General features: G+C 42.8%; 1 protein-coding gene across 5 annotated transcripts in view; it reads left to right on the top strand.

Moving 5' to 3' along the window:
* The first annotated feature begins 1,636 nt into the window (after window positions 1–1,636).
* Window positions 1,637–27,840, top strand: part of GPATCH2L (G-patch domain containing 2 like) — a 44,319-nt gene continuing 18,115 nt past the window's right edge. Inside the window, exons 1-9 of one of the 5 annotated variants that reach the window (XM_063331375.1) lie at window positions 1,677–1,696; window positions 3,193–3,290; window positions 3,698–4,368; window positions 10,680–10,744; window positions 13,436–13,612; window positions 13,980–14,059; window positions 16,155–16,222; window positions 17,125–17,179; window positions 19,181–19,266. In XM_063331375.1, coding sequence (XP_063187445.1) covers window positions 3,710–4,368; window positions 10,680–10,744; window positions 13,436–13,612; window positions 13,980–14,059; window positions 16,155–16,222; window positions 17,125–17,179; window positions 19,181–19,266 — 1,190 coding nt within the window. In that variant the 5' untranslated portion in view covers window positions 1,677–1,696; window positions 3,193–3,290; window positions 3,698–3,709. Of the gene's footprint in view, window positions 1,697–3,192; window positions 3,291–3,697; window positions 4,369–10,679; window positions 10,745–13,435; window positions 13,613–13,979; window positions 14,060–16,154; window positions 16,223–17,032; window positions 17,073–17,124; window positions 17,180–19,180; window positions 19,267–27,840 lie in introns of all 5 variants that reach the window. The other 4 variants (XM_063331378.1, XM_063331377.1, XM_063331376.1 and 1 more) reach the window with 4 other exon arrangements.

Here is a 27,840-nt window from a genome sequence, read left to right as displayed (position 1 = left end):
CCAGGACATCCAAATACAGGATTTCTTGTACACAATTGTTTGCCTGGTTTGTTATCCTGCCTAGAATGGCAGCCAGTACCGAGTGCTTGAAATGAAGGGGTAAGAAGCTCTGAAGTGGATGTTTACAGAATAACCTTCCCATCAGGGGAGTTTCTCTCTAACCCAGACATTTTGTAGCTGTTTTATATCCTGAAGCATGAAAAAGGATTGCAGCGGTGAAACAGGATTAGATTTTAGGAGGGATTGGCTCTCAGATCTGAGAGTAAAAAGAAAACCCCTGTATTGGAAATAGGAAACTGGCAGGGAAAACAAAATACTGCAGACCAGTAGGGTGAGTTACTGCCACAGAAAGGGTTAAAAAGACAAAAGGACAGAATTTTGCAGACAGATCGGTGCGGCGAAAGTAACTTAAATGAAGTCAGCTATTGGGAACGGGATAAAAATGACCTACCTAATGACTGTTTTTCTTCTTTTAATATTTCTTTTCCAAGGAAATTTCTCAGAGAAGGAAAAGGTAATGAAAATGTTAACGTGACAGCTCAGACCAATGTAAAGGACTAGTTAGAGAAACGGCATGTAGAAAGAGCTCAGTGAAGCGAAACGACAACTGTCCTATAGGGGTGTAGGAATCAACGTCGAACTCCAGGATTCTCTTATTTTTGAAGTATCTTGACAAACTAGGGAGGGTGCCAGAGGACTGAGGAAAAGCAAGTGCTGTACCAGTCTTTTAGGGGGGGCAGCAGGGAGGAAGGAGTCATCTTGGCAATTATCACCCTTTCAGAGTAACTTCTGTGGCCAGTGACATGATGGAATAAATAGAGGCAGGGGGAAAAAAAAAGCAAAAATACAAAGGATGAGAGAGATCTGTGAGCAATAAGCAGCAGCGTAGATCTATAGAGAACAAATCACGCCAGACAAACCTGACTACTTTCTCTGACTGAACTCACAAAATTAGCGAAGAGAATGTCACGGACGTAATATTATCTGGACTTCGGCAAAGCCTTTGACACGCTGCCTCGTAAAACGTTATGTGAAGAACAAACGAGTATCGTCTCGAAAACGAACGCGGCCAAACGGGTCAAAAAAACCAAACCACGAACAAGAACGATGAGAAAAAAAAAGGGAACGCTAAGCAAAACCGGACGGCGGCAGGGTCACACCTGGCTGTACGCTGATGGCCCGTGGACGCGTAAAAATGACTGCGGGTGCAGAGAGGGGCGTTAACACCGTGAGGTTTAATTGGGGAGGTAACTAATTGCTGGCCTGATGTGGCTAATTAGTGTGCCAGCAGCGAAGTGTGGGTTATCAAAAGGAAAAAAAAAATAATATATATATATACATAAACAAGGAAGTGAAGGGTAAGCGTGTGGCAAGGGCCACCCCCCCTCCTCTTAACAGGTAAATGAGCTGTAATGGCTCCCACCACGGCGTAAATCGAGGGAGAAGCGATTGAGACCCTCGCAGCGGCGGGGACCGGGTCTGAGGGGCGGCGGGGAGCGGGAGGGGGGGTTGGCCCGGCCGGGAGGCCGCTGCGCCGCCGAATCGGCGGCGCAGCGGCCTCCCGGCCGGGCCAACCCCCCCTCCCGCTCCCCGCCGCCGCCGGACCCGCCCCTCAGGCGGGGCGGGCGAGGAGGAAGTGGCCCGGGGAGGCCGGAAGCGGCGTTGAGGAGGGGCTGGCGGAGCGGGGCGCTGGCCGGTGAGTGGGGTCGGGGTGAGGCCCGGCAGAGGGTCCCTGAAGCGGGGAGCAGCGGCGGCGGGGGGGGATGATGGGGGGGGAAGGGAGCGGGACATCCCGGTAGCGTTGTCCGGTAGAAGTCACCGGGCTTCTTCCCCAGAGGAAGGGAAAGGCCGGGCGGCGCTGAGAGGGCAAAGGGAGGCGGCCTGCGGGCAGGTGCTTCAGCGGGGGTACGGGTGTTTCTGAGCCCGGTAAAGAGGTGGGGGGAGAAATCCCCCGCCTGCAAGGCACGGCTGGGGGAGAGGGGGAGGTTGTGAGGTGAGAGGTTTGGCCAGGGCGTTGATATTGGCTTCCTGACAGCCCTGAGGTGGAAGGGGTGGGATTTTTTTGGCCGTAGGAGTTGGGGCTCGGTCTCGTACACCCCGTTCGAAGGAGCACAGGGTCCCGCACACCTTGTTTTGCCTTTGAAATGATGCTGGCTTGCAAACTACTTGCGTTACCATCTGTTTTACTCTCAGCTTTGCTGCTTGTCTACTTTTTGGAAGACTCGATCTGTTTGCCAAGCAGGCTAACTCTTCTCTGGAGCTTACCGACACCAGGTAGCGAGCTAGTTACAGACTGTCATATCCATAGGATGTGTGATAGATCATGTTGCTTCAGCACAAAAAATGCAACCTTAAGGCCTTTTCAGACACAGAGCACTTGCCCTGGCTGCTGCACGAGTGAGATCTCTGCTGCCATGGTTAGAAAAGGGATTTAACCCTTGCAAAAGGAAGGAGTGAGTGTTAGCACGAGAAGCGGCAGTTGTCCTGCATTGGATTCTCCTAGGCAACTCAAAAACAAGTATGGACATGGTTAACGTTTAAAGGCTATAGCATACTCTAGCCTAGTGATGTATTAGCGTGGGTTGACCCTGGCTGGACATGAGTTGCCCTCCGAAGCTGTTCTGTCGCTCCCCCCTACTCAATTGGAAAGGGGAGAGAAAATATAATGAAAGGCTGTGGGCTGAGATAAGGACAGGGAGATCATTCACCAGTTATTGTCATGGGCAAAACAGACGACTCGGGGAAAATAATTTATTACCATTCAAATCAGAGTAGGATAATGAGAAAATAAAAACAAATCTTAAAAAATTTTCCCCCACCCCTCCCTTCTTCCCGGGCTTAACTTTACTCCTGATTTTCTCTACCTTCCTCCCCTCAAACAGCATAGGGAGACAGGGAGTGGGGGTTGTGGTCAGTTCATCACAAGTTGTCTCTGCTGCTCCTTCCTCCCCAGGGGGAGGGCTCCTTACACTCCTTCCCTGCTCTAGCATGAAGTCCCTCCCACGGGACACAGTCCTCCACAAATGTCTCCAATATGAGTCCTTCCCATGGGCTACAGTTCTTCAGGAACTGTTGCAGCGTGGATCCCTTCTACGGGGTGCAGTCCTTCAGGAACTGCTTCCATGTGGGTCCTCCATGGGGTCACAAGTCCTGCCAGCAAAACTGCTCCATCATGGGGTCCTCTCTCCACAGGTCCTGCCAGGAGCCTGCTCCAGCATGGGCTTCCCACGGGGTCATAGCCTCCTTTGGGCATCCACCTGCTCTAGCATGAGGTCCTCCACAGGCTGCAGGTGGATATCTGCTCCACCGTTAACCTCCATGGGCTGCAGGGGGATAGCCTGCTTCACCACGGGCTGCAGGGGACTCTGCTTTGGTGCCTGGAGCACCTCCTTTTCCTCCTTTTTCACTGACCATAGCGGCTGCTGGTTCTCTCACATGTTCTCACTCCTCTCTCCGGCTGCAAATCCAGAGGGTTTTTTTTCCCCCTTCTTAAAGAGGTGCTGCCACCGTCACTAATGGGCTCAGCGGTGGCCAGTGGTGGGTCTGTCTTGGAGACGGCTGGCATTGGCTCTGTCGACATAAGGGAAGCTTCTAGCAGCTTCTCACAGAAGCCTCCCTGCTGCCAAAACCTTGCCACGCAAACCCAATACAGTTGGTAGCAGCACTTATATCTGGTGCTAATTGTTGTCATTTTTAGTAGGCATTGCCAATGGATGAACTGGTGCATGACTTGGCCTCAGCCTTAGAGCAGACTTCAGAACAAAACAAGCTGGATGAGCTATGGGAAGAGATGGCCCTAAGCCCACGGCAGCAGCGGCGTCAACTTCGCAAGAGACGAGGTCGTAAACGACGCTCAGACTTCACGCATCAGGCAGAGCATGCCTGCTGCTACAGCGAGGCCTCAGAGTCAAGCTTGGATGAAGCTGTCAAGGATTGCCGTGAGGTGCTGACAGCCAATTTCAGTGACTCTGATGACATGGCAGTGGTCAAACGACACCCAGCTCTCAGTGCCACCCTGAGGAGCAAGCAACACTCGTGGCACGAGTCAGACTCCTTTACAGAGAATGCACCTTGTCGACCTCTCAGGCGCCGACGGAAAGTCAAACGTGTGACATCAGAGGTGGCTGCTAGTCTCCAGCAAAAGCTCAGGGTGTCAGAGTGGAACTACGAGAGGGGCTGCAGGTTCAAGTCAGCCAAGAAACAGCGTCTTTCACGCTGGAAAGAAAATACACCTTGGACATCATCAGGTCATGGCCTTTGTGAATCAGGAGAGAACAGGCCCTTCCTCAGCAAAGGGGGAAGGAAGGAGCGAATGGAGTGTGAAGCTGATGAGCAGAAACAGGGCTCTGATGAAAACATGTCAGAATGGTGAGATCTCGGTTTCTTTCCTGTGCTAGTCACATGGCTGCCTTGCTTGCAGCTGCTTGTAAATTCCGTGCCTTGCTTTTAGAAGTTCTTATCAAAATTTCTGAGTGCTGTTCTCTTTTTTGAAGAGGAGAAATACTTCAGCTACTTCTAAACTGTAGATATTTTCCAAGTCTTTCCTGTCAGTACTGATGACCCAAAACACTTCCTTGAAAAGTTGGCAAGCTGATATGTTTCTGGATTCTGTTACACAAGGAGCCCTCTGAAATGTCTGTGGCCCTGCAGCTACAAAGTGGCATGCTTGTGGCCTGAGGTTTGGAGAGTAAATCCACGGTTTACACGTGTGTTGCGTGACTCATATGAACTGATCTCAGTTTCTAGTTTTCAGAATTTACTGTAAGTAGTAATACAGAACAGACAGCTCTCCCATAGTGACCATTAGCCCTCTGTGCAGGTACTGTGTGAACCTTAGTCAAAACATCTTGTTTGCAGTTCTGCATCTCTGCTCTGGATCTGGAGTAAGGTCCTGAAAGGCTAGCTATGGGGAAAATGTAGCAAGATGATAAAGAAGCTGGAGAAAGCTGAATTTATACTTAGAGGCTAAGCTTGTGCAAACAGTGGAGTCTGGCATGTCTCTGTGTCCAGTTTTGGAGAACTTTGATGAATTTGTGTCAGAATTTGATACACGAGATGAAAATGAGAAGTGTAGATGTTATGATCTGAATTTGCTTGTGTGTCACTCTTGGGAAGCTTTCCCCTCGAGTGTGACTTTTATTCTCTCCATAGAAGGTTAGGGGTTATAAAACTGCTTCTGTACGAAGAGATTTTTCAGGTTTGAAAGGAAACAACTGCTGAGAATCAAATGGAGGAGATTTCTTAATAAGTGGCATGCACAAAGTGAATAGACTTGTTTATTTCCTTATTGTTGTTGTGTAAGAAGCAGGAGATGTTGAGGAAACATTTAAAACAAAAAAAAAATTGTTATTTTTCATAAAACAGGAGGTTTGGAACTCTGCTGTGGGACATTTTGGAGGTCAAAAATTTAGATGTGTCCAAAAGGAGGGATGCGGAGCATAGATGTATCAGGGGCTGTTAAGCATTACAGCCCAGATGGAAGATCCAGCTCAGGAAGTCTCAAAACTGCTGACTGCCAGAAGCTGGAGGAGGAATATACATAGGAAACAGTCAGTCTGTATTTGTCGTGTTCTTATGTTCTTTCCTCAAGCATCCACCATAATAGGTGCAATCACAGAGGACAGTAGATTTGGAAAGTATAATTGTTTGATCCAGTATAATTGTTCATATGTTAAGGTTCACTTAAGTGTTCTGGCTCCTGCAGTTTGTCAGAGTGGACAAGGTGGCACTTTGTTATTGAAGGCTTTGTGGATAATAGCTGTAAGTGCAAACTTCTCAGTGGTATTTTCTAAGATACTGTGAGAAGCATAGGTTGTAATACGCCCTCACTGTCCTAATCCTCTGACAGGGGGACTACTATAGGGGACCACCTTCCCCCTGATAGGGGACCACTATTGTGTTTTTATTGAATCTGTGTGGTTTATACATAACCCTTACGGAGTGGAAGTAGCAAAAAAAGTAGTCATTTCTTTCCTTAAAAGTGGCTATTGTTTGCTTAAAAAGTGGGTGCAAAATGGGCCTTTTCAAGAGACTAGTGGATTCCTTTTTGCTACTAGATGTTAAAAGCACTTTTTATCTTTTTCAGAGCTATTTGCTGGTAGTCTAGGAAAGGGAATGTGCTGAGTAGCCCCTGCATGTTGTATGTCAGTGGTGATGGACTGAGAGATACCCTTACTTGATGTGGCAGTGATGGACAGTGTTCCTTGAGGTTTTTTTTTCCACCAATCAGAGTCTGTTCCATCATGTCAAGCTTGAACTTAAACCAGCAGGCTTTCATCCAGCCTTTATTTGTGCCAGCCTTTGAAAGAGTAAATAAACAGCTTTGTCTGGACTGTTACTTGAGGACCATGCTGGGGGATTGCTTTGTTCTGTCTCAGTTGTCCCTTGCTCTCAAACTAATTATTGTGCAAGTGTCTGCATCAAATGACGTTTACCGTCTGCTGCCAAATCCTTGAGATTCTCTTTGGAAAGCCAGGGGTTTTGACCTCTCCAACACCACGTGTGTGATTTGTGCTGTGACTCACTAGGGAGGGTCAAAGTTGGAAAGAGAAATACATACAATCCCTCTTCACTGCAGAGTATCCCTCGCAGCAGTGAAGGATCATGCTTTGGTCTCTGCTGCTCTAAATATAGCACTTTGCTGCTAGCAGCAGAGTGAAACTGGCTGTGCTTACCTCACTCGCTCTGCTCTAGCTGTTTTTTCTGGTACTGTAAGAGAAGTACTTCGCACAGATGTATAACAAGGGCATATCCTGAGGAAGGGAGAAGAAAATTGGATGCCTAGCAGAGCAAACGGTATGGTTGTTATCACAAGCTGAGGGGAGGGAAAGTGACTGATAAAGTTTGTGGGACTTGGAAGAAGTCTATAGTAATCTAGTGATTTATGAAACACTTTGATACTGAATTGGTTCTGCTACTGTTTACTCATCTAGCAGTGGGGAGTGTCACAAAACTAAGTGGTTTAGGAAAACTAAGTTGTATATTCAGAACCGATTTTTTTTTCACCTTCTTTTTCTTCCCCTCCACTGGCACTTGCTTTTCTTCGTTATGTAGGAGTGAATCTCTGTAAATGCTAAAATATCCAGCATTTTCTCTGCTTTATAGAAGGCTCCTTACCCTAAGTGAGATCAAAAACCTACTCCCATTCACGAGAAAGTTTTGGATATGGATCCTTAATGAGGAGGTAGTTTTTATAGTTTGCTTTGGGGACTGTACCCGGTCTTTTCCTGGAGAAAGATATGCTACAGCATTGTGATTCAAAGGGTGTGTGAAAATGAAGTCTTTGGAATTGTTTGCCAGACATGGCAAGAGATGAACAAAAAATGAGACAAGGAAGGATATGCAGGAATATGATGAAGGAACGATGATGGTTCTTAATTGGGTAATGACATGACTCAAAGCCTGATATATAAATGATTGTGGAAACAACAGAGGAAGCAAGTGGTCTTAGTTAAGTAGCCATTGGTATATTTGTACAAAGGAGACAATTAACTGCTAAGACTGTTAGAAGTAGTGTGCCCTTCTGTCCCTTAATGCTTTGAGATTCCCTGCAGCCATAATAAAGCAAAGGCAAATTATATATCGAGTGCTGAAGTTCTTTCTCTTGCTGGTCTAAGCTGAGAACTCCCAGAATGGTCTGGGTTTGGCTTGAGGGCAGAACAAACCGCAGCACAAGAGCTGTCTGAAAAATCACTTTGAATGATGTGCTTACTAGTGAGAGATGTGCAGTTTGTCTAATCCACTCTCAAGTGCCGTAACTCTTAGCGTGACTTTTTCAAACTGGGGTTTGTACTGACCCACCAATGCTGTGTGACTTCACTGGCTTGATGCTGATGTATTTGTATTTGTTGTGGTTTCATGCAGATAGGCAGCTCAGCCCCACACAGCCGCCCACTTACTCCCTCACAGTGGCAGGAGGGAGAGAATTGGAAAAGTGAGAAAACTCATGGGTTGAGATGAAGTTGGTTTAATAGGTAAAGCAAAAGCTATGCATTCTAGCAAAGGAATTCATTCACTACTTCCCATCAGCAGGTAGATGTTTAGCCATTTCCAGGAAAGCAGAGCTCCGTCATGTGTAAAGGTTACTTTGGAAGACAAACACTGTAGCCCCAAATGTCCCCGCCCTCCTTCCTCCTTATTTCCCCCAGCTTTTATTGCAGAGCACAACGTCATATGCTGTGGGATATCCCTTTGGTCAATTTGGGTCAGCTGTCCTGGATCTGTCCTCTCCCAGCATCTTGTGCACCCCTGGCCTACTCACTGGCAGGGCAGTGTGAGAAAGAGAGATGGCCTTGGCACTCTTTAAGCACTGTTCAGCAATAATTAAAACATCAGTGTGTTATCAACATTGTTCTGGTCACAAATCCAAAACATAGCGCCATAGAGCTACTGTGAGGAAAATTTAACTCTATCCCAGCCAAAAGCAGTGCAGTATTCTGGCCTGGGAGTGTAACCAGTGCTCATCCTGAGCATGTAGCTCAGTCGATTTACCCTTTGGAAGGGAGCTGTTTTGATGACAGCCTGCAGTGGCAGTCAAGAGCCTGGCTAAGCTGATGAATTGGAGACCAGTCTCTCTGTAAAGAAAAAATTCCTCTCTCTTGGAAGGCAAGTGACAAAGACAGAGTGTTCAGCTTCCCCTCCTTCTCCAGCCCAGCCTGACCTTCTGCAGCCCCTCGGTGCCTCTTGTTTTCTTATTTTTATAGAAAATCAATATCCCTCTTGACACAAACAATAGCTCAGGCGCAAGAATAAATGGGGGAAACCTGAGATCTCTGTCCATCACCTCTCACTTTAACTCCCCCAAACTATTTAATTATAAGCATGCTTTGCTCCAGGTGTTTGCGACAGTGAAATTGCTAAATGAGGACCATTTTAACCAAAGATTGGGTGATCAATAACACTCTATAGCAGTAGCTTGTCGGATCAATAGCATTCATTATTTCATGGTTAAGGTAAGTAGCCTCCTTTGCAAGCGGAGGTCATTAATCAGTGCTTACTGGACCTGCAGAAAGGCTTGTGTAGGAGTCTAGTTTGTGCTCAGCCCTGAAGTGTAAAAGGGGCGGTGAAGAGGGTGAGATCTGTGAAAGTTCATTCCAGTAAAGCACTGGCAGTAATGTGTATATATAAGGAACTAAAGAGCTCTCAGTAGAACAGGATGCTTAAAGTATGGTTACTATGATCTGGAATCTTGACTTAATGCTTTTTCCTTTCTCAGGCACCTTTCCTCTGAGGATGCTAAAACCCTTATGAAGCAGTCACTCAATCCTTGCATCTGCTGCTTGTGAGGACTATTAATCCAGGCTTTCAAAAGGGAAAGCAGACACGCTAAGAGATTTGCCCAGGGTCATACAGTGAGTTGGTAGGAGAGCTAGGAATGAAATGAATGACTCATGGGTCTCAGTCCTTGGCCTTAATTGTTATGGTGTATATGTGGGAGGGTGAATGGATGGCCAAACTTGGTAATGGATTGATTTGGAATTTGATATTAACTTACATACTGAAATGTGGGAATGATGCACAGCCTGTTCATCCTTTAAGTTGAAATGACCTTTATACAATGATGAAGATGTAGAGTTTGTAGATATCCACCATGATGAGTTGATTTGGCTACACTTCAGAGTGCATTTTCTAAGAGCAATAATATGCTCACAAAATGGGGTTTTATTATGTGCCTGCAATTCTTTGGGGTCATGCATCTTGTGATCCCTCATCCTTCAGCCTTTTGAATCAAGGGGTATCCAGTTGATACTTGTGTCTGGTATGATCCAGAGATGCTTTCTAACAGCACACCCTGATCAGAGATTGATTCTAGTGCTGAGTTACACCTGACACTTGCATCTAAGGCTTTAGTGCTAAGGGGGTGGTCAGTAAGTACTTTCTGCTTGTTCTGATATCTCTCAGCTAAATCAGAGGAAGTGTTGCCCGAAGCGTCCAAGGATTGATTTAATATCAGCATTAAAGCCATCAGATGCTTGGGACTGACCTGAGCATGTGCTTCTGCTACAAATATTCATCCAGCTTTACAGTCGATTAATGGCTTTCTACACATTAATTTCTAGTTTAATTCTTTGGTTCAAGAATTAAGTCTGTAACTGCTTCAGCGAATGCAGAGCATGCTGTAACGAGGTTGCATTCAGCAGCAGCAAGTCATGCTGTGCTAAGGTATTTGGCTGAAGAATTGTAAATATACCAGCTGCTCTTCCCTCCAAATAAAATAAAAGTTGCTGTAGATTGAAGGGAGGTTTATGTAACTGTATAACATTTTTGAGAGAAGGGAATCCGAAGTAGAAAACTTCAGAGGGTTTTCAGTAGCTGTTAAGTGACCCAAGGACAGAGTTTTTTAACTGCTCTTAATTTCCTAGTGAGTATTCCAGACAGTGTCATAGTTAGGTTATTAACTCTAGTACCCGAGGCAAATACCATTGTATTAATTACTTTTTGATAACTTAGAACTAGACTAGATACAGGATTCTACTCTATTTCAAGTGATGCAGCATTGCTAGGTTTTAACTGAAAGCAATTATGTCCCGTGCTAGAGTCAGCCATGTGGCTGAAATGCAATTTCTGTGAGATATGTAATGCATTTTGGGCTCAGAGAAATAAAATGTAATAAAGTGGGTTTTGATTTGTTATCTGCTGCAATTGTAACAGTGGGTTGTTTTTGTTTGTTTTTGTTCCAGCGAAACCAGCAGTGTATGCAGCAGCAGTGATACCGGCCTGTTTACCAATGATGAGGGCCGACAAGGTAACAACTGTCCTGTAACTTTCTTCCTGTGTTGCTGGGGAATTTCTCTTACTTTCATTACAAATACAAAGAAAGATCTGTGTTTGAAGAGGGACAGAGAGGGAAGTACGGGAGAAAGGCCAATGGCTGGGAGGGGCTAGAAGTTAAGAAATGAGCTGAGGGCTACAAGGTGTGATTTTTGTTAACAGTATATTTTTCCTTCTGAAATACTTTGTGTATCAGATCCCTAACATTTGAAATGTAAGAAACTATTATTATGGAAAGCACACAAATACAAGAGGAGTTTTAGAGCTCTCCATAATGAAAGAGCAGAGCTTATGATTTGTTTCTATAGGTGTTTTAATTGTTGTCTACATACCATTAGTGCCTGAATCTATTAGTTGTGTTCTTTATGGGTAGGAAGAGACCTTGTGAAAAAAAAATAAATTAATGAATCAGTTAGTACTGACAAGTCACCTAACAGATTGTGCTAAGAAGACACCAGTATTATGTGATAGGTTTTATTTCTTTAAATACCCATTCCTCCCTTGCTCTCGTGTGCACTAGCTGAGCCTAGTATTTTCAATCTCTGTTGTGGAAATGGTTTCTTAGGAGGCTGGAGTGTGGAACGTAATCTGGTTTTATTTATTACTGACAGCACAGTGTCCAGTTTATGGGGGATATGACAGAAATAAGTGTGAAAGAGGTTGTAGTAGGCACATAGGCACTCAGGGCTATTACATTTGGAGCAGGTGGAATGTGACCCTAGAGACGTGTAATTCTGCGTAGCTTCTGCTGGTGTGCACTCTGATTCTGTCACATTTCACAAGCTAAGATTTGGATGAGATCTCTTCTGGGAATATATGAGTGCTAAAGGAAGTAGTATCAGTAACTCAGTAGGAAATGCTGCTTCCACTAGCTTGTTACTGATCCAGGTATCTGTGTGTGAGTCAACATGATGATAGCAAATATGCTTATGTATTTTCTGATGATATGTTAGGCTGTAGGGCTGATCTGTTGTGATCTTAGGTGGCTGTAATACCTTCCCCAAGAGTAAGGATTTCAAATATCAGCTTTGACCTTTGCTGAAAAATAACTGTTTCCAGCCTCCCATCCTTCAAAAGCAACAGAAAAGTCAAATCTTTTGTTCTCTCTTTTTACCGATGACTGTTCTGCAGGAGCTGAAATTAGTGAGCACTTGCATATCAGATGACAAAGCAAGGTGGTGACTGAAGTGTTGAATTTTTACTTCATCACCTGAGGCAAGACTGATGTAGACTGGATAAGTGTGTGTGTGTGTATATATATAAATACATATATATATATATATATACACTTGTCTATATGCTTGCCCTATATACTTGCCCTGGTTTGATACCGTTTTAGACATTAACTTTTGGCTGCTACTAGAAGTAGGATACCCAGTATACAAGAGCATGTAGAATATACTACTTAAATAAATTAATAAAATCCAATTACAGCCTTCCCTGTCTAGGTACTAGAAGAGATTTGACATCCTAGTCATCAGGCCTCTGTCTGTTCAAACAGTTTATACTATAATAGCTTTCTGGCCAAGATGTTTTGGCTTACAGTTATGTAAAAAAAGGTTAAAAACTGTTGTTGCACTTTCAGGTTAAATAAGAAACATCTCCCTTTCCTTTTTTTAAACAGTTTCAAGTCCTAAAGTAAATAATAAACAACAGCTCTTCAGAGAGATGGAGAGAGCGCAACACTGGTGGTTTTTTTTTTTTTTTTTGGTCACAAATAATCATCTTAGAAATAGTTTTCTAGTACAATTCCAAACTGAATAATGGGAAATACAAGATAGCAGTGTACTTAAATTGAATGTAGTTTTTTTCCCCCTTTTTTTGAGGTTACGTCATGTAATACTTGTGCTGTTGCCAATTAAATGGGTTGCCTTTGCAATTACGGATACCAGTGCACTGCTGTGAGCAGAGAATGGTCCTAGTTTGTAATTTGTAGATTTTTTTTTTTTTTGTTAATTGTGATCTCTTGGGACAAAAGTTAAGGTGATATTAGCATACAATCCTTTAAAATTTGTCTTGTGAAAGTTGTGATGGAGACTTTGGTCATGACTTCTGTTGCTGCTGCTGTAGTTTTGCAGAGATTCTAAGAAATTTTGACTGAGTCAGACTCACAGCATGGTTAGTACTTAGAGTGACCATTTCTAATAGTTGTGGAGTTTCCTCTTTGCTGCTGTCTAGGAGACCAGGGATCTTTCTAATCAGTAAATATGCTCCTTCTGCTTACTCTGTGAGCCTGGTCTTCCCCTGTTGTGAAGTACCTCCTGTGATGGCTTATAACTTGTGCCAAATGATTGGTCTCCACCTCTGTCACAGTAATTACTTCGGAGAAAGAGTTGTGCATAAGACATCACACAACATTAAACTAAGGTTTATGAGATGCAGTCGCAACGGAGTGCTAAAGCTGCCCTAGGCAGGTCTATAAAGAGAGCTTTGTTCTATAGGGAAGTTCTGTAGACTGATGAGTTGGATAGTTTAAAGCATTTACTGAGGCCCCATAGTTACTGCAGATCATTGAAACAGAATACAAATATAAGGCTTTTCAGGAAGGAATTCCTAATGAGATTTCAGCTACTTCACATACAGAAATGCCTACCTGTAATTTTTTGTGGGACTGTCACGGGGCACATTGATATTACTTGTGGCTAATTCCATCCTGTTTCTTTAGGTGATGATGAGCAAAGTGATTGGTTTTATGAAGGAGAATGTGTTCCAGGATTCACTGTCCCCAACCTTCTTCCTAAGTGGGGAGCTGACCACCGATCTGAAGTGGAGCGGATTGACTCAGGCCTGGACAAGCTCTCAGATTCCACGTTCCTCTTGCCTTCACGGCCAGCTCAGAGAGGTAAGGTCCATAAGGAATGCCACATGTTTGAGAACTTCTGATGTGATGGCAAGAGTACATCTGTTCATAGATGCCACAATTTAAACTGATATTAGTGATCTGTTTTTTATTAATGATCCAATTAAAAATAACTGCAATACTGGAGAGGATACTAAAATACCAGCTGCCCACATTCTTGAGTCTTCTTTTTTTTTTTAATCGGGATTTTATGGGATTTGTGAATAAATTGGCATATCTGCCTATGGCAGATTGAGAAACAAGAGACAGAGTATCTGATTTGACCACTGAACTAACTATTTTTCCTGGTGATTTTGTCAGGAAGAATCTTCTGTATTTGTTGCTCAGTTTTTCTGGGTTTGGTTTTCAGGATTTCATGCTCGCCTGAATCGCCTTCCAGGAGCTGCTGCCCGTTGTCTCCGAAAAGGTCGGAGGAGGCTCGTTGGCAAGGTATTCCCTTTTGCAAGACAAAAATTTTGTATTTCCAATGCTGATCAGTCCTGAAGTACTACTCTAAGATAATCATGTGAATTGTTTTCTGCAGAAAGGGGCTCTGTACATTTTTTTGTTTCATGTATTGTTTGATTTGTTTAACTGCTTTGACTGTCAGAAATTGATTGAGTGACTAAGTGGAATTGAAGGCAGATTTGGAACGGCAAAGACAGTTGATCAGTGCTAAAAGCAGTATGAAAGGAGGTCTGAAGATGAATGATAGGGAGCGTAAATATCAAGAAGATTTAGGCAGAATGTAGGGGAAAATGATGATGGCATGAGACTTGTGCATGCTCACAGTCTGAGACTACAAGGGCAGAGAGGTGACTCAAAGGTGAAGGAAGGCCAAATTTTAAATAGGGAAGCAGACTGATATGAATGGCAACAAAGGAAGGTGGTTTAGCTGTTGCATTTTTAGTGGGGAGACAGAATAATAAAACGGTATATGCAATAATGCAGACGAAGTTACCCAAAGACGTTGACTAGGTTTATTATGAGTAGGGCAAACAACAAACAAAATATTAGGCCTGTTTCTAAAGGATTAAGCAATACTTTGCATATGCGTGTGTAAAAGAGGGAGGGACGCACCTGGTTGGGTCTGGATCTTGGAGTGTTGAGTGCTGCTGTCTGTGTTGTAAAAGATGTTTCTGAGAAGGAAGATGTTAGCTGTGTTTGGCTTTACTTTTATTGGGATGTGCTCTGTGCTTTTGAAAGTATTGGCATATATTCTGAGCTGACTGGCTTTAGAGAGTCTGTTAGCAAGGTGTATTAGAGGAGCCTGGAGTCTAGAGGAGTGTGACTTCTTCTTTCTGTTCAGTCACACCTGAAAGATCCTTGTTTGCCCCTTCTTTCTTCCACTCACCTTGCTTAGTTGTAACCAGTGTTTAAAATATGAATCCTCAACTGGCAAGAGACTGGCTTTGGGTAGGGTTCCTCAGGCCACCTGCAAGTGGCTAGGCCTGTTGGCAGCACCTCTAATGATCCAAATGAGAAGGATAATATTTACTTGTTTAATTCATCTTCATCACCTTAAAGGGATCTTTGTCATTTGCAGCGGAGGTCACTGCTCCCCCTTCCCCATCTCTCTCTAAATTGTAATCATAAATAATGAGTTTCATTCAGAGCTCCCCGCCAGCGAGCTGCTAATTACCAAAAGTACGGCTTGTAATTTACACAGTAATAAACCGTAAATTTAAACATTACGGCACTTTAAGTTAATAATTTTCCTGCTGTAACAAATAGCCCCTCTTTCACCCCTGCTGCTACAACTACCCCTGAACTTTGAGTGTGTTTTGCCTATGTACCTGGCACAGACTGTGAAGAATCTTATCTGTGAAAGCCTTTTACCCTCATCTTCAGACCCTTACTGCAAAGTATATTTCTTTCTTGGAGGTAGTTCCTATGCAGATATGAACAGCTGGTGCTTCAGGCTGTGTGTGTACGTGTACGCCAGCATCAAGCGCATACACAGGGCATTGTGTTGCAGGGAGAAACGTGCTCCCAGAGGAAGTTCTTTCTCCTAGGATCTACCTTTTCTTTAGCTGCTAGAGGTCCTGCTGCTGAATTGCTGCTTTCAGAAAGGGCAAAAGCTTCATGCATACCCCTTGTTGCATTCACCTGTGCTTGGTGAATCCCCATTGTTAGTGGGACAGCGTGATGTCCTGTCTGTCAGCCTGTTTCTTTCCCAGCTGACCCCAGTAAACTGGAAATTAGCACTTCTCAGCCGTTTCCCCTGTTCTTAACTGCATCCTTACGCTCCATACTTCGTACTGGTCCAGTCCTTGGTGCGCCACCGTGCAAGCAAATATTGTCACTAAAATAAGAAAAACCAAACATTACAAATAAAACTGAATGGTTTTCTGCCATTCTAATTAGTTAAATCAGCTCAGTTGAGGCTCTAAAAGGAGAGGGTGAATATGTTTAGCTGAGAGTGGGCTGGGGAGGAAAGGATGTGGCCTAGGGGAGTAAGATCTGTTCTTATTGGCAGCAGCAGACAACTATGTCTGCTCACTGTGTGAGAGTTTGCAACCTTTTACCTGTCTTTGTGTTTCAGGAGACCTCCATGAGCACTCTGGGCACCGAGAGGCTAGGTCATATTGTTAGTGATCCGCGCCAGAAAGAGTAAGGCCCTTAACAGCTGTTGTGTAGAACTTTGGGAGGGGAGGAAGAACTGTAGGGTCCTCTTCCCTCCTGGGACTGAAGAGAATGAAGAGCTGGGGGGTAACTTAAGCATGCAGTGACCTGTGGAATGGGAGACAGTCCTCTGCTGACGGCTTCTCCATTTTCTGATTTGCAATTGCTGACTTCCCTTTTGTTTATAAGGCTGCCCCAGTGTGTGGACACTGCTCAAATGCCCTTTTGGTACAGTCAGCTTTTTCTTTCCCCCTCCCTTATAATGTGCTATTGCAATAACTGGAGATCTTCTGCACAGTATGAAAAGACTGGGTCCTGTATGTTAGTTATTTAAAAAGCTTCTGTGTGGAGTCATATGCGCTATGGGCACATACCGAGACTGCAGAAATGATGCTGACAAGGCAGCCGCGAAATTGCTTTCTCTTTCTTTGGTGTTCTGTCTCCTTCCCCAATTAGCGTATTTAAATTGTAGTCAGCACTGGAAATAGTCATGGTGCCTATCCATTGCCATCCCTCTAATGCTATTCTTGTTGGGCAATGGATAGGTAAGGGTGGCACCTCTTGACTGTAATGCAATATGTCCAGCCTTCACCAGCTATTAGTATCCAGTTTTCCTCCTTGGATCTGAAATTTGTTGTTTTTAATATGAGTGCTGCTGACGTTTAATCTTTCTCCTTCTCCTTCCGTCTCTGTTCTTCCCTTCCCCTTCTCTCCTTACCCCTTTCCCCCTCTTCCTGCCATGTGTTTGTTCCTTCCTTGGCATTGCTTCCACCTGTCCTTCTGACTGCCACCTTCCAGTTTTTGGTTACCATCCATGGGGAAGAGAGATCGCAACCAGGTAAGCTGACTCTGCTCTACCTTTTTTATTTTCTTGGTTTCCTTCTCTCTAGAAAGAACAAAGTGTCGGCTTCTGATTTCCCACACACTGTGGCCTGTGCACATGAGGTAAGGCAGCCGTGTCCCTTCTCATTTTTGTAACTGATGTCTTCTGGGCTTTTAAAACAACCCATGTCTTGGGCATTATATTGTTTATTTAAGTTGAATAAGTCAGGAATTCCTTTTGTTTATCTCCCTCTTTCAGATTAGTGTAGGCCTTCCTCTCTGACCATGAGTGGGATGGAAAATGCCTCTTGCCAGGAGGAGCTTTGGCCTCTCAAAATTCCATAAGAATTGGAACATTTTTCTCTTTTTAAATGCATTGTTTTGCCCTGTTTGTCTCAGGCTTCTACCTGATAGTCTCATCAATAGAGAAGGGAAAAAATGGTGAGCTGTTTGTAGTTAAATAGCAGCCATAACAGGAAAATGTATAAGGTGATAAGCAAGAGAAATAGGCATTCCCGTAACTGAAACTCTTGTCTATGCACTTTTATATTCTCCAGTAAGTCTTTCATAGCTTCAGTACTAGGAGATTTTTTTACTTAAGATGTAAGAGCTCAGGTTCTTGATAGCAGAAAGCAAAAAGCATCTTCCACTTCATCAGTGTTGTAATAGTTTTCCTACCCATGCACGTTCCCTTCTGTTCCTTTGCAAGTTGGTTTCTGGTTGGTGAGCAGTAGAATTGAAGTCTGTTTTACCCCTCGGGCGACTAAAAATACATATGTGGCAAGAAATAATTTTCATGCCTTTGTGCAACTTGTATTTTCTGTTCATGAGAACATTCCATGTACCACTTTTATATTGCTAAAGATAAGAATGATAACTACCTAAGCTTTAAAATGAACAAAATAAATTACTTTTCTTAAATGAATCGGCTACAGAGGGCTATTGTGATTCTCCCCTACTGTGCAGGTGCAGTGTTGCTTCACTGACAGTAAACTAACAGTCCAACTTAAGGAGGGGCCCCCTGATAGCAGCAGTTTTGTCGTGCATGGTGCCTCTTCTTTCTTAGAAAGGTTGAAGGCAGAGGCCTAGTTCTGAGTTTAAGAGTTGCAGATAACTTTCAGGACGAGTCCTGCTACAGCTGTGGATTATTCATTTGTCCTTATTTAAAAATGCCTCAGTAGTCCTAGCAATACAAGAAAAGTGTTCTAGAGATTGGTGTAGCACTTTGCAAAGCAGATGGAAATGCATTTCCTGCTTATGGTATGAAATATAGAGGAGATGCTGAATGGAAATGTAATGCAGATACCCCAGAGAAGCTACCAGTCTAAACCTTCTATTTGTGTATTGAGCAAAGTTTGCTCCATGCATTGATTGATTAGATTATTCCATCTATGTCCTGACCTTTAAAAAAAAATAAATAATCTTGAGTTGCGTCTTCTACAACAAGCTGTCTTGCGTAGGTTTGATGCCTTCAGGATTTTTCTAGTGTATGTCTAAGACACAAAGGATCTAAGATTAGCCTGACCGTGCAGTGTTTCAGAAATTTGTTTTAAGCAGTTTGCAAAGAAAGCTTGTGAGGTGGGTTGGGAGTGGGAGGAGCAGCTCACTTGCTGTGGAATGAATTGGGAGCTCATTGTGAACTGAACCTGGTGGACCTGAGTCTTCTAGAGGTCTGTTTCAGGGATACGTATGACCATAGGGAATATTGGAACTGCTCTGTGAGAAGTTCTGTGTTTGCATCATTCATAACAGTGACTTTTCTCTGTACAGTGTGAAGGTAGACAAGAGGCTTCCCAAAAGGGAGGCAGACTTCTTGCTCATGGCATGCAGCAGTAGAGCTTTTTGAGTATGCCCTTAGTCAACCAGCATTTTTAGTAATGCGAATTGAAAGACGAGTGTACTTATAACACTGTCTGTTGTGAGAAGATGGTTATCAGATTTGCTGTTGCATCCTGTGCTAGCCTTTTGTCTGAAGTGAGAGTCAGTTCTTACCTAGTCTCACCCCTTGATGTGTCAGAAAGGTCTCCTTATACTGGATGAACTATAGGGAATAGATCTGAGCAGCTTTATCTGGAGACTATTTCTTTTTATGCTTTGCTTAAATAAAATCTCTTGACTTTCCAGTTCAATCCATTATCTCCTCTGTACTCTCTGGATGTGCTTGCTGATGCTTCCCACCGAAGATGCTCACCAGCACACTGCACTGCCAGGTAACTCCCTTGCTCTGCTCTGTTGGGGTTGTGTCACTTCCCTCCCATGGTTATCTTCAGCAGTACTATGTGATCTGAACAATACTCATGGACCTGGAAGTTAATGCACTTTTCCCTAGGAGGCCTGTGTTCAAACTTAGCATAAAACATACCGATGATGATTACTTGAGAGTCTCAATACACTAAGCACTTAGAGTATTTGAAATAGTGTAGGACAGACAGGCAGAACATACTGTGCTTTTAGAAATAAATGTGATCTGTTCTGGATTGCGCAGTGAGTTGCTGCAAGTCCGTTGTATGGGTACAAATGGGCATAGTATTGTTGCCCACTATTAAAAACAGAACAAGATGAGAGAGAAAGTGCTGACAAGCTTGTGTGGGTGACATGCTGAGGCATTTTGGTATCCTGGGTACCTAAAATAGACCATCTAGGCAGATTCAGAACTCACCTGAGGTGACCTCTAATGGCTTTATCTCTCTCTCTGTTGCTATAGCTGAATTTTAGATCTGGTCTGGCCAAACGTTGAGATATATTTGAGTCCGCATAGTTGGGGTTAATATGTTATTCAGGCACCTTCTGCTGACTAATCCTAAATTAAATTCAAGTGTTAGCCTTGGAGGTGACTCCTGTTCTTGTGCTGCAGGTGACTGTCTAAAGGTAAGGTGCCCTTGAGCTCTTTCCCTGTGCAAGGAGACGGAGCCTTGCTTGGGACACAATTCTGCTTATGTGTTTGTACGAAGGACCAAATCAGAAGGAAACGTCTGGACTTTCAGCTTCATGGCTTTCTTTCCCTTGTTAATTAGCAAATAGAGCATGAAAAATGTACTGAGGTTGTATGTGTCTGAACGAAAGCTTGGCACCCACCCAGCAAAGCCTCTCCTCCCACTGGCTTCTGCAGGGAATTTTGTGGTGTCGCACCATGACCTCATGCTGCTGTAGCCAGCATGTTAAAGCTGGAAAGGGGGAGGGAGGAAGAAATCAGCTCTTAAACATTCAACTGGATGAGAATAAAAAGAACTCAGAAGATTGTACATCAAAAATTGTTTTTTTTCTGGGCTTTTGCCCCACTCCGGGGATGTTTTGTACCTGACAAGCAAGAAGATTGATTGGTCTCTTCATTTACTACAGCTAGGATAACCTTTCTTGTGCCTTGAGTGTTTTACTTGGCGCTCTACAGAAGTTTGTCTTCCAGAAAGGAGAGCTAGGCGAATCCTGCTCACGAATTCAAACAGGGCAAAGTCTCTGCCTTTATGATGGTCAGTAAAGGCTCTTTCCAAAAGTTAACCAAAGTTATCGCAAGGGATTTCTAAACCTGAAGGGATGACATTTGCTTGGTTTTGCTGAGTATGTAGTCTAGCTAACCGATGAATATATGCTTGGTTCCTTCCTCTAATGAACAGGTGACTGGTGTCCTGACGAATATAATCCACAATGAATTGTTACTGAATGTTGGCAGAGAAGTTGTCCCATCCCAGAGGAGTCTGTGTTTTTAAGTGCCTGTAGTTTGAGAAAGTAGTTCCTAATTTATTGTGAAATGTGCTCAATAATCTTTATAGGAGAAAGAAATATGGAAAGAATGACTGTGTTATGTGGCCCCATGTATGTGGCAAGGTGCTTGCTTTATGTAAAGATACTGCCAAGAGCACCGAAGGAAATTGTTCCTTCACAGAAACATTTTCTTGACAGTAGTTGTTCTTTAGGTGCTTCAAGAACCAAGCCTATTAGTAGTCGATTTTCTTACAGGAGGTTCAGATGACCTCTGGAAGCGCTGTTCACCTGTTGTCACAGGTAACGTCGTTGTCTTTTGCCATGGATGCAGTCAGTTCCAGTGGCATGTGCTTTAGTAAGCCCCTAACAGCTTGCACCTCATCCTGGAGAAACTCTATTCAGAAATTTGTCAGAATGGTGGTGGTGATGGTGGGGTGGGGGGATGGGGGCGGGAGCTAATTCCCTGAGAATGATATGATGCGTTAGAGAAGAAACTGTCTTTATGTTGTGGACATCCAGTTTCTTCAACTGATGCCCTCCGTGCCGTGCAAAATTATCTCTCTCTGCTTTAGTTGCTGCTATCACGAATGTGTCCAATGGAGTATAGTTACCGGGTGGAATCTTTTCTCTCCCATGGAAATGTTTTCTTTATGTCAGTGGTGGATTTTGGTGCAGTTCATCTGGAAGTGCAGTTCATCTGTAAGACTGGTAACCCGGTGCTTCATTTAAGCAGAGCTGAAGGCCAGAATACTGAGCACAGTTGCGGGTGTTCAAGACAGGCTTTTCAGTGTCAAGGAGGGAGGTTCTATGTGGAGGGTTCCTTGGGAAGTCTTATTTGAAAGGCTGTATAAATTGTTCACTACCAAGATTACCTTTCTTGCTTTATGTCTGCGATGAGAAGAGATTTCATTCAAAGTGTATGCATAGCATTGGGAATTTCACACCCATCATTAGAAGCAGTTTTGTGTGTGTGGTGACTGTTATCATTAGTGGTATAATTTTATTTTGTGAAGCGAGGAGAGTTTCCTGCTTTCTTGCAGTCCTCCCGAGGGACAACTGGTGTATTAATTTGCTGTATTGCCTCCTGGCTGTTCCCAGGCTGTTTTTCCTCTTCATCATGGAATTTTTAATGGCCCTGCTGCCTCTCGGGAGGCATGCAAGGAAGAGTACCTCAGGGATCTCTTCCTTTTTTCACATGCCTATAATTACTCTCCTTTAAGAGCACAAAGCGTTTGCTAATCATGTCTTGTCTGTTAAGGTTTCGGCTTCACGATGCAGGCTGTTAAAAGCAAGCAAGTAGAGACTTGCATGGAGAGCCTGAGTGATCCTTCCCCTCTTTCCCCTCTGCCCATTTGACTCTCCGGGAGAATGGAGTGGTCTGAACAGAATTTTCTTCTTGAACTCTTTCTGCTTAAGAGGATTTTGTAAAGGCTCAAGCAGAATATCTTATTAGATTTTGGTTATTCAGTGGCTGGGAAGATGTTAGAGGTTGTTGGTCGGTGGAATGTTATTCCCTTGAGGTAGGGTAAGAGTTTCAGTAGAGCCTACAGCCAATGTTCCTTCAATTTAAGTTTGAATAGCAGGTAGAATAAGAGAGGAAAGTAGAAGATAAGTTGTCCCTAATGCCATTTATTGTTTACCTAGCCTTGAAAATAGGGTTAAGGGTGAAAAGCTCAATTAAAGGTTTCCACTGGAGGTCACAGGAGAAGTGGACTTCAGGTGGCAAGCAGATTTTGAAGATGGAGATCTGAAGAATAATGTTAGAGAGACCTCTGAACAGTACAGATGAATCAAAGAAAATCACTTTGCACGTCCTCTCAGTTAATATTAACCGTAAACCTAGAGTTTGTCTGGGTTTAGAAGCAAGCCTCACATCTTGCCTGGAACACGGGATAATGATCTAAAGGTATGAGTGATAGAGTGAGTCTCCTTGTAAACTGCCAGTTGCTCCATACCCTGGATTTGGTGGTGCTGTTAAGAGTGAAAAGGTTTGAATGTCTCTCATTCTAGTTCCAGCTCTAGAAATATGCACATCAAAGTAAATTTTGTTCTTTCTCTTCTGTATCTGTGCAGAGATCCTGACATTTCTGCCTCTTACTCAAACATGTGGAAGTACAGGGATTGTCCACAATGTCAAGCTTTTCCTGAGGCAGTTGAAGGAGTGAACGGATGTTCACAATTTCATGCCTTCCCACTTGACCAGGACAGTATCCAGTTTATTCCATGCAACCTATCCACACATCTTCATCTTCCTGGAATTTTCTTTATGTAAAAATGTCTGCTGTCAACTGCTTTAGGCATCTTTCTCCCTATTTATTTTTTTTTTAAAACTCTTTTTCCATTTAGCTGGGGCACTTTCATGTCTTCATTTGCTAAAGCCTGGCTAATATTCCAGTTGAGGATATAACTGAATTCTTCTGACAGGCATGCAATGAACAGCAGCTATCAACCTAGTGTCACATGCAGTTGTCTGAGGCCTAATGCTCCCATTTTGGTGAATCCTAATTCTCTGGAGTGAAAAATTCCCTTGGCTTCAGAATTTTGTTTACTTGCTATTGCTTTCTTCTCCTATAAAGCATATTGCCATTATCAAATCCATGTACTCAGCAGGTCTGGCAAATATTAGGACTCTTTCTGGCACAAATATCGTGTGATTCAGTATAAAAATACAGAATGCAATATATGGGATCACATTGTCTCTGCTTCGAATGCTTGCGTGGAAAACTAGAAGAAAACATGTTCCCTTGCATTTGCTATACACAAACTTTTAGGAATGGAATTGCTACGTCATTAGAATGCTTACTTGAGGAACAGACTGCTGCTGCATGAAGACCTATGAGATTTGGATGATTTAAGAAGTGAGATGACCTGTTCATGGTTTTGGAATCTGAAAATGTGCTTTAGAAGCTCTCCCGTGAGGCTCTGCAGGGCAGAGCAGGCTCTGCTATTCCCAGGAAGTAACTACGCTGTGATGTGATAGCAAGAGCCACTTGCATGCGTGGAAGCTTTGTGTGCAGATTGGATGAGCATCTCGTATTGATTTTTCACGTGCTATGTGCAGATCAGACTTTGGTGCCCAGTTGGGTCTATAGTCAAAGAGGAGGAAGAACTCTGCTTTTGCTATTAACTTTGTGAAGCTGCTATCAACAGCTTCAGGTAACACCTCGGGGCTTAGAGAAGGAGCCTTTCATTTGGCTTATGTTTGCTGGGAGTATAGCATCACAACAGCAACAGCTGGGTTGTGTGGAGTTCTAGTAGCAGTATCCTTGTTAGAAGGCTGTCTCTGTTGAACATTTACTTTAACATGAGGATAATAGCATCCCTTGTTTGTGTGACAGTAGATTAATGGCTGCCTCACACTTTCACTAAATAATCCAAGTGCTTTGCTTCCACCAAGTGTAAGGTTAGAATAAAAACTGTCAGCAGAGAAGCTGGATGATGTGAGATTACAGAGAGGCATACACTCTCAAGTGTGCAGCGCCTCCAAGAAGGCCACAGACTGTCACAGTTAGCTCTGTAGGGTCTTCTCAGAGGCCTCCGTTGTGACACTGAGGTATTTTTTTATCCCAAATTTTGAGAGAGTGGATAGACTTCTGGTCACAGGTAGTGAAGGCTTCAGGGGCCTGATGCTGTTCAGTAAGGTTCTTTGTGGGATGGTGTCTGCTTGTGCTCTGTATTGTCTCCCACAGACTGTACTGCCAATCCTCATTTTCTGTTGAAACCTTGTGGTAGATGTAAAGTAGTGGCAGGCTTCTGTGGCCCTATAGTCCTGCATGTGATCACCTTGAACTCTGTAGGAGTGAGATAGGAGTTCGGTGTATGCAATTACAGTTCATTTGAAAAAAAAAAAAAAGGTCACAGAATAAATATGTGGAAAAGGAGAGAAAGGAAGCATTACTTCTGACACATTAGAGACAGCAATGAATCTCAGCTTTCTGCATAGCAAAGCCCACTTTTTCTCTAGCGTGACCTCCATGCAGAATCAGGTACCTTAAGTACTATGTTAAGAACAAGAGACAGATCCACATTTCCTGCATAATTCTTTTAGCTTGTGATTAAAAACAAAACAAAAAAAGATCACTGTCAGAAAGACACTGTAGACTTCTTCTCATATAAAACCATTTTTTCTATATGTATGTAATTTTTCATTCACTAATTCCTGGCAGTGAGAGGCTGCAGTGTGAGTTGGATATATTCCAGCCATCAGCGTAGCTGCACTTTGGATCCTGTTTTGTGTCTCCAGGTGCGTTCTGTTTTTCTCTTCCCAGGTTAGGATTTCAGTCTTCTCTAGACTGTAAACTAGGTTTTCGCATTAGTCTCTAGTCACCTAGCAGATCCGACTGTGACTGCGCACTGTGACTTTGTTTTTTTCTTATGATCAACCAGCCATAGTCCAAAAGTAAGTAGGCAATTATTTTCTCATTTGCGCAACATTAAAGAAAGTATATAGAAGCCTAGCAGAAGAGATTGAAAGGCAGCAAGGGCAGAGTAAGTACCATTCTAGTTTCTCAGTTTAGGCTCAGATCTTTCATCCCATAAAACTCTATGCCTCGAACTTCTTCACAGAGGGTCTTGTGCATTTTCTGTCAGCCTTTCCTCTCAGCCCTGTTCTATTCTACTTCAGAGTAACTTTTAAACTGTTCAGAGGAGTTGTTAAAATTCAGCTTTGACAGAAAAACTAATTCATGTTGCATCATGTCAGTGAGATTTTCACAATTTATAGTTCAGCCTGTCCACTTCAATGTTGTATGCTGCACATACCCATGAGCTGACTTTCCTGGTGGTGGTATTTCTAGGAGTCTGCTGTTAAACTGGGATTTGCCAATTCTGTTCTTTTACCGATGTAACATCTATATGCGAGTTAGTGATTAGAAATTTAGATTCAAAAGTGTGGTATCTACCAAAAAATGCATATTTCATAAATTATACCTCAGACAATGTTTCTCTGCATGTCTTAATGAGGACTATCATCCCTGCATGTATTGTTCTGCTCCCCTGTCTCCCAAGGTACGTACCACCTGGAGATTCCCTGTACGCAGATTTATGGTGTCTGTAAAGTGCACCAACCACTTGAAACTGACACTTTTACCACCAGGTCAGTCAGAGCCAGTGAGTAATCAATAGGTTCCTGATTTACTAACTGAAGTGTGGGTGATCAATAAGGGATAAACCTGAATGAAATACATGTTACAGAGACAATTTATGATGTCTGAGCCTTTGTGTGTTAGAGGCAGGGCTGTTAGATGCAGCGTCCTTGCTATTAGTCTCCATCTGGAGTATGATTTGCCTTTACTTTGACTACAAGAAGGGATTTTGAGATTCTCACTGTTTTTTTTTATTTTTTTTTTTACCTCTTATGTAATCATAAGGTAAGGGTGGATGTGGTTTGAGCTCAGATGGATCTGAGATCCAGACGCTCTTATTCGAAATCTAGTTGTAGCATTTATAAACTGGGAAAAATTGCATAAACTCCTCTTGCAAATGATAGTGCATGCTTCTTTCCTAGTCTGTAGTGATTCTCCACCAAGGATCAGCTGGCTAATGTTGGTATAAGTTCATAAAATTAAAAAGGGAACCTTATTATGTGATAAAATGAGTTGGATTATTATATATAATTATGTAGTCATCTAGTTAGTAATCTAATACAATGTTACTGATGCAAAATAAAAAACTGAAGTTCCATTTGCTTGAGACTATCTCTTCCTTGGGCTATGTGTGCCTAGATATTTCAGAATACATGGTAGAACTGTGCTAAAACACTATATAGCCAATGTCATAATCATGTACAAAAGCATATGCGAAATCACTTAGAGGTTAGTCACTTATGCGTACAAACACAAGATTTGAATATGCAGTCTGTAGGTGTACTGGTATTTTCACAAGTCTTTATTTTGTGTTTTCAGGAGACTTCTGTGTCTGGTTGTATTAATATGCATTCCCAGATTTGAAAAATTGTCTGTTGGTGAAACTTAGCACAGTTTAAACATTTTTGAAACTATTCCTTAATGTCAGATTTAGATGACAGATCTTGTAGATTCCTTGTAGAACTTTTGAATTTTAGTTGAGAAGACAGAACAGTAGATATTTCTTTTTTATTTTGTGGTTGCATATTCATTACAGGTAAGTAGGTAGACCTGGCAACGTTCAAACAATTTACAGTTTTGGCTGGTATAGGAAATTTTTTGTGTTCCCTACACTGTTCTGTATAGCTACAACCTCACACTTTGGTTTTGCATGAATTCAGTGCCTAAAATTGTATATATTATAAATATGCTTCTTTTTTGTTCACAAGTAGATTTGGACATGGAAATATGAAGCTATGAACTTTTCCTTTTGTTATGTGTAAAAGGTTTCAGTACTTGATAAATATGTTTGTTAAACTTTCGGGATTTTTTTTTTAAGATCAAAATAACAAGCTTTAAACATACAAAAGCTTTTCGGCACTCAATCATCTAAATTTATACGGTTCCAATCTTTACACCATGTTAGCACCTCACAATCTTTAATGGATTTTATTTGCACTGTAGTTCTGCATTTTACACGTCAGATCTGATGCAGAGAGTGACCAAGGAACTTGCCAAAGAAGCTATGTTATCTCAGACAAAGCAGGGATTTGAACCAAACATCATTGCTAAATTATGCATTTGTATTCATTATGGATTGTATTTGCGAAAGTTCTCTGGTCTGCTGCCAAGGCTGTCTTTTCTGAATTAAACTTCTCTTCTTCCTGCATCTAGAACTTGGAGGAATGCTCAGTTGAAATCAGTCCCAATAATGCAGGTTGCATCTTAATTGGCAAATGGTTAAACTGGTCATCAGTAGGCTTCGGACTTAATAGTTGATATGACTGGGACAGATTACACCTTTCAGCCAGTTTTCTGGCTGAAATACAGCCTTGCTGTATTACCATAAGCCAGATTCAGCTGTTTTCATAGCACTTTGATAAGGAAATCGTAATTTTGAAAATGCATGAGACAGTTTTGCATTCCTAACTTTATGAACTTACTACTATAGTGGAAACAATGTGTGTGGACATTTGGAATATAGGTACATTCTAAGATGACTCTACAGTACTAAATAGGTTG

The sequence above is a fragment of the Chroicocephalus ridibundus genome, chromosome 4, assembly GCF_963924245.1.
Source record: "Chroicocephalus ridibundus chromosome 4, bChrRid1.1, whole genome shotgun sequence".
Lineage (NCBI taxonomy): Eukaryota > Metazoa > Chordata > Aves > Charadriiformes > Laridae > Chroicocephalus > Chroicocephalus ridibundus.
This window is presented reverse-complemented; position numbering and strand designations above follow the sequence as displayed.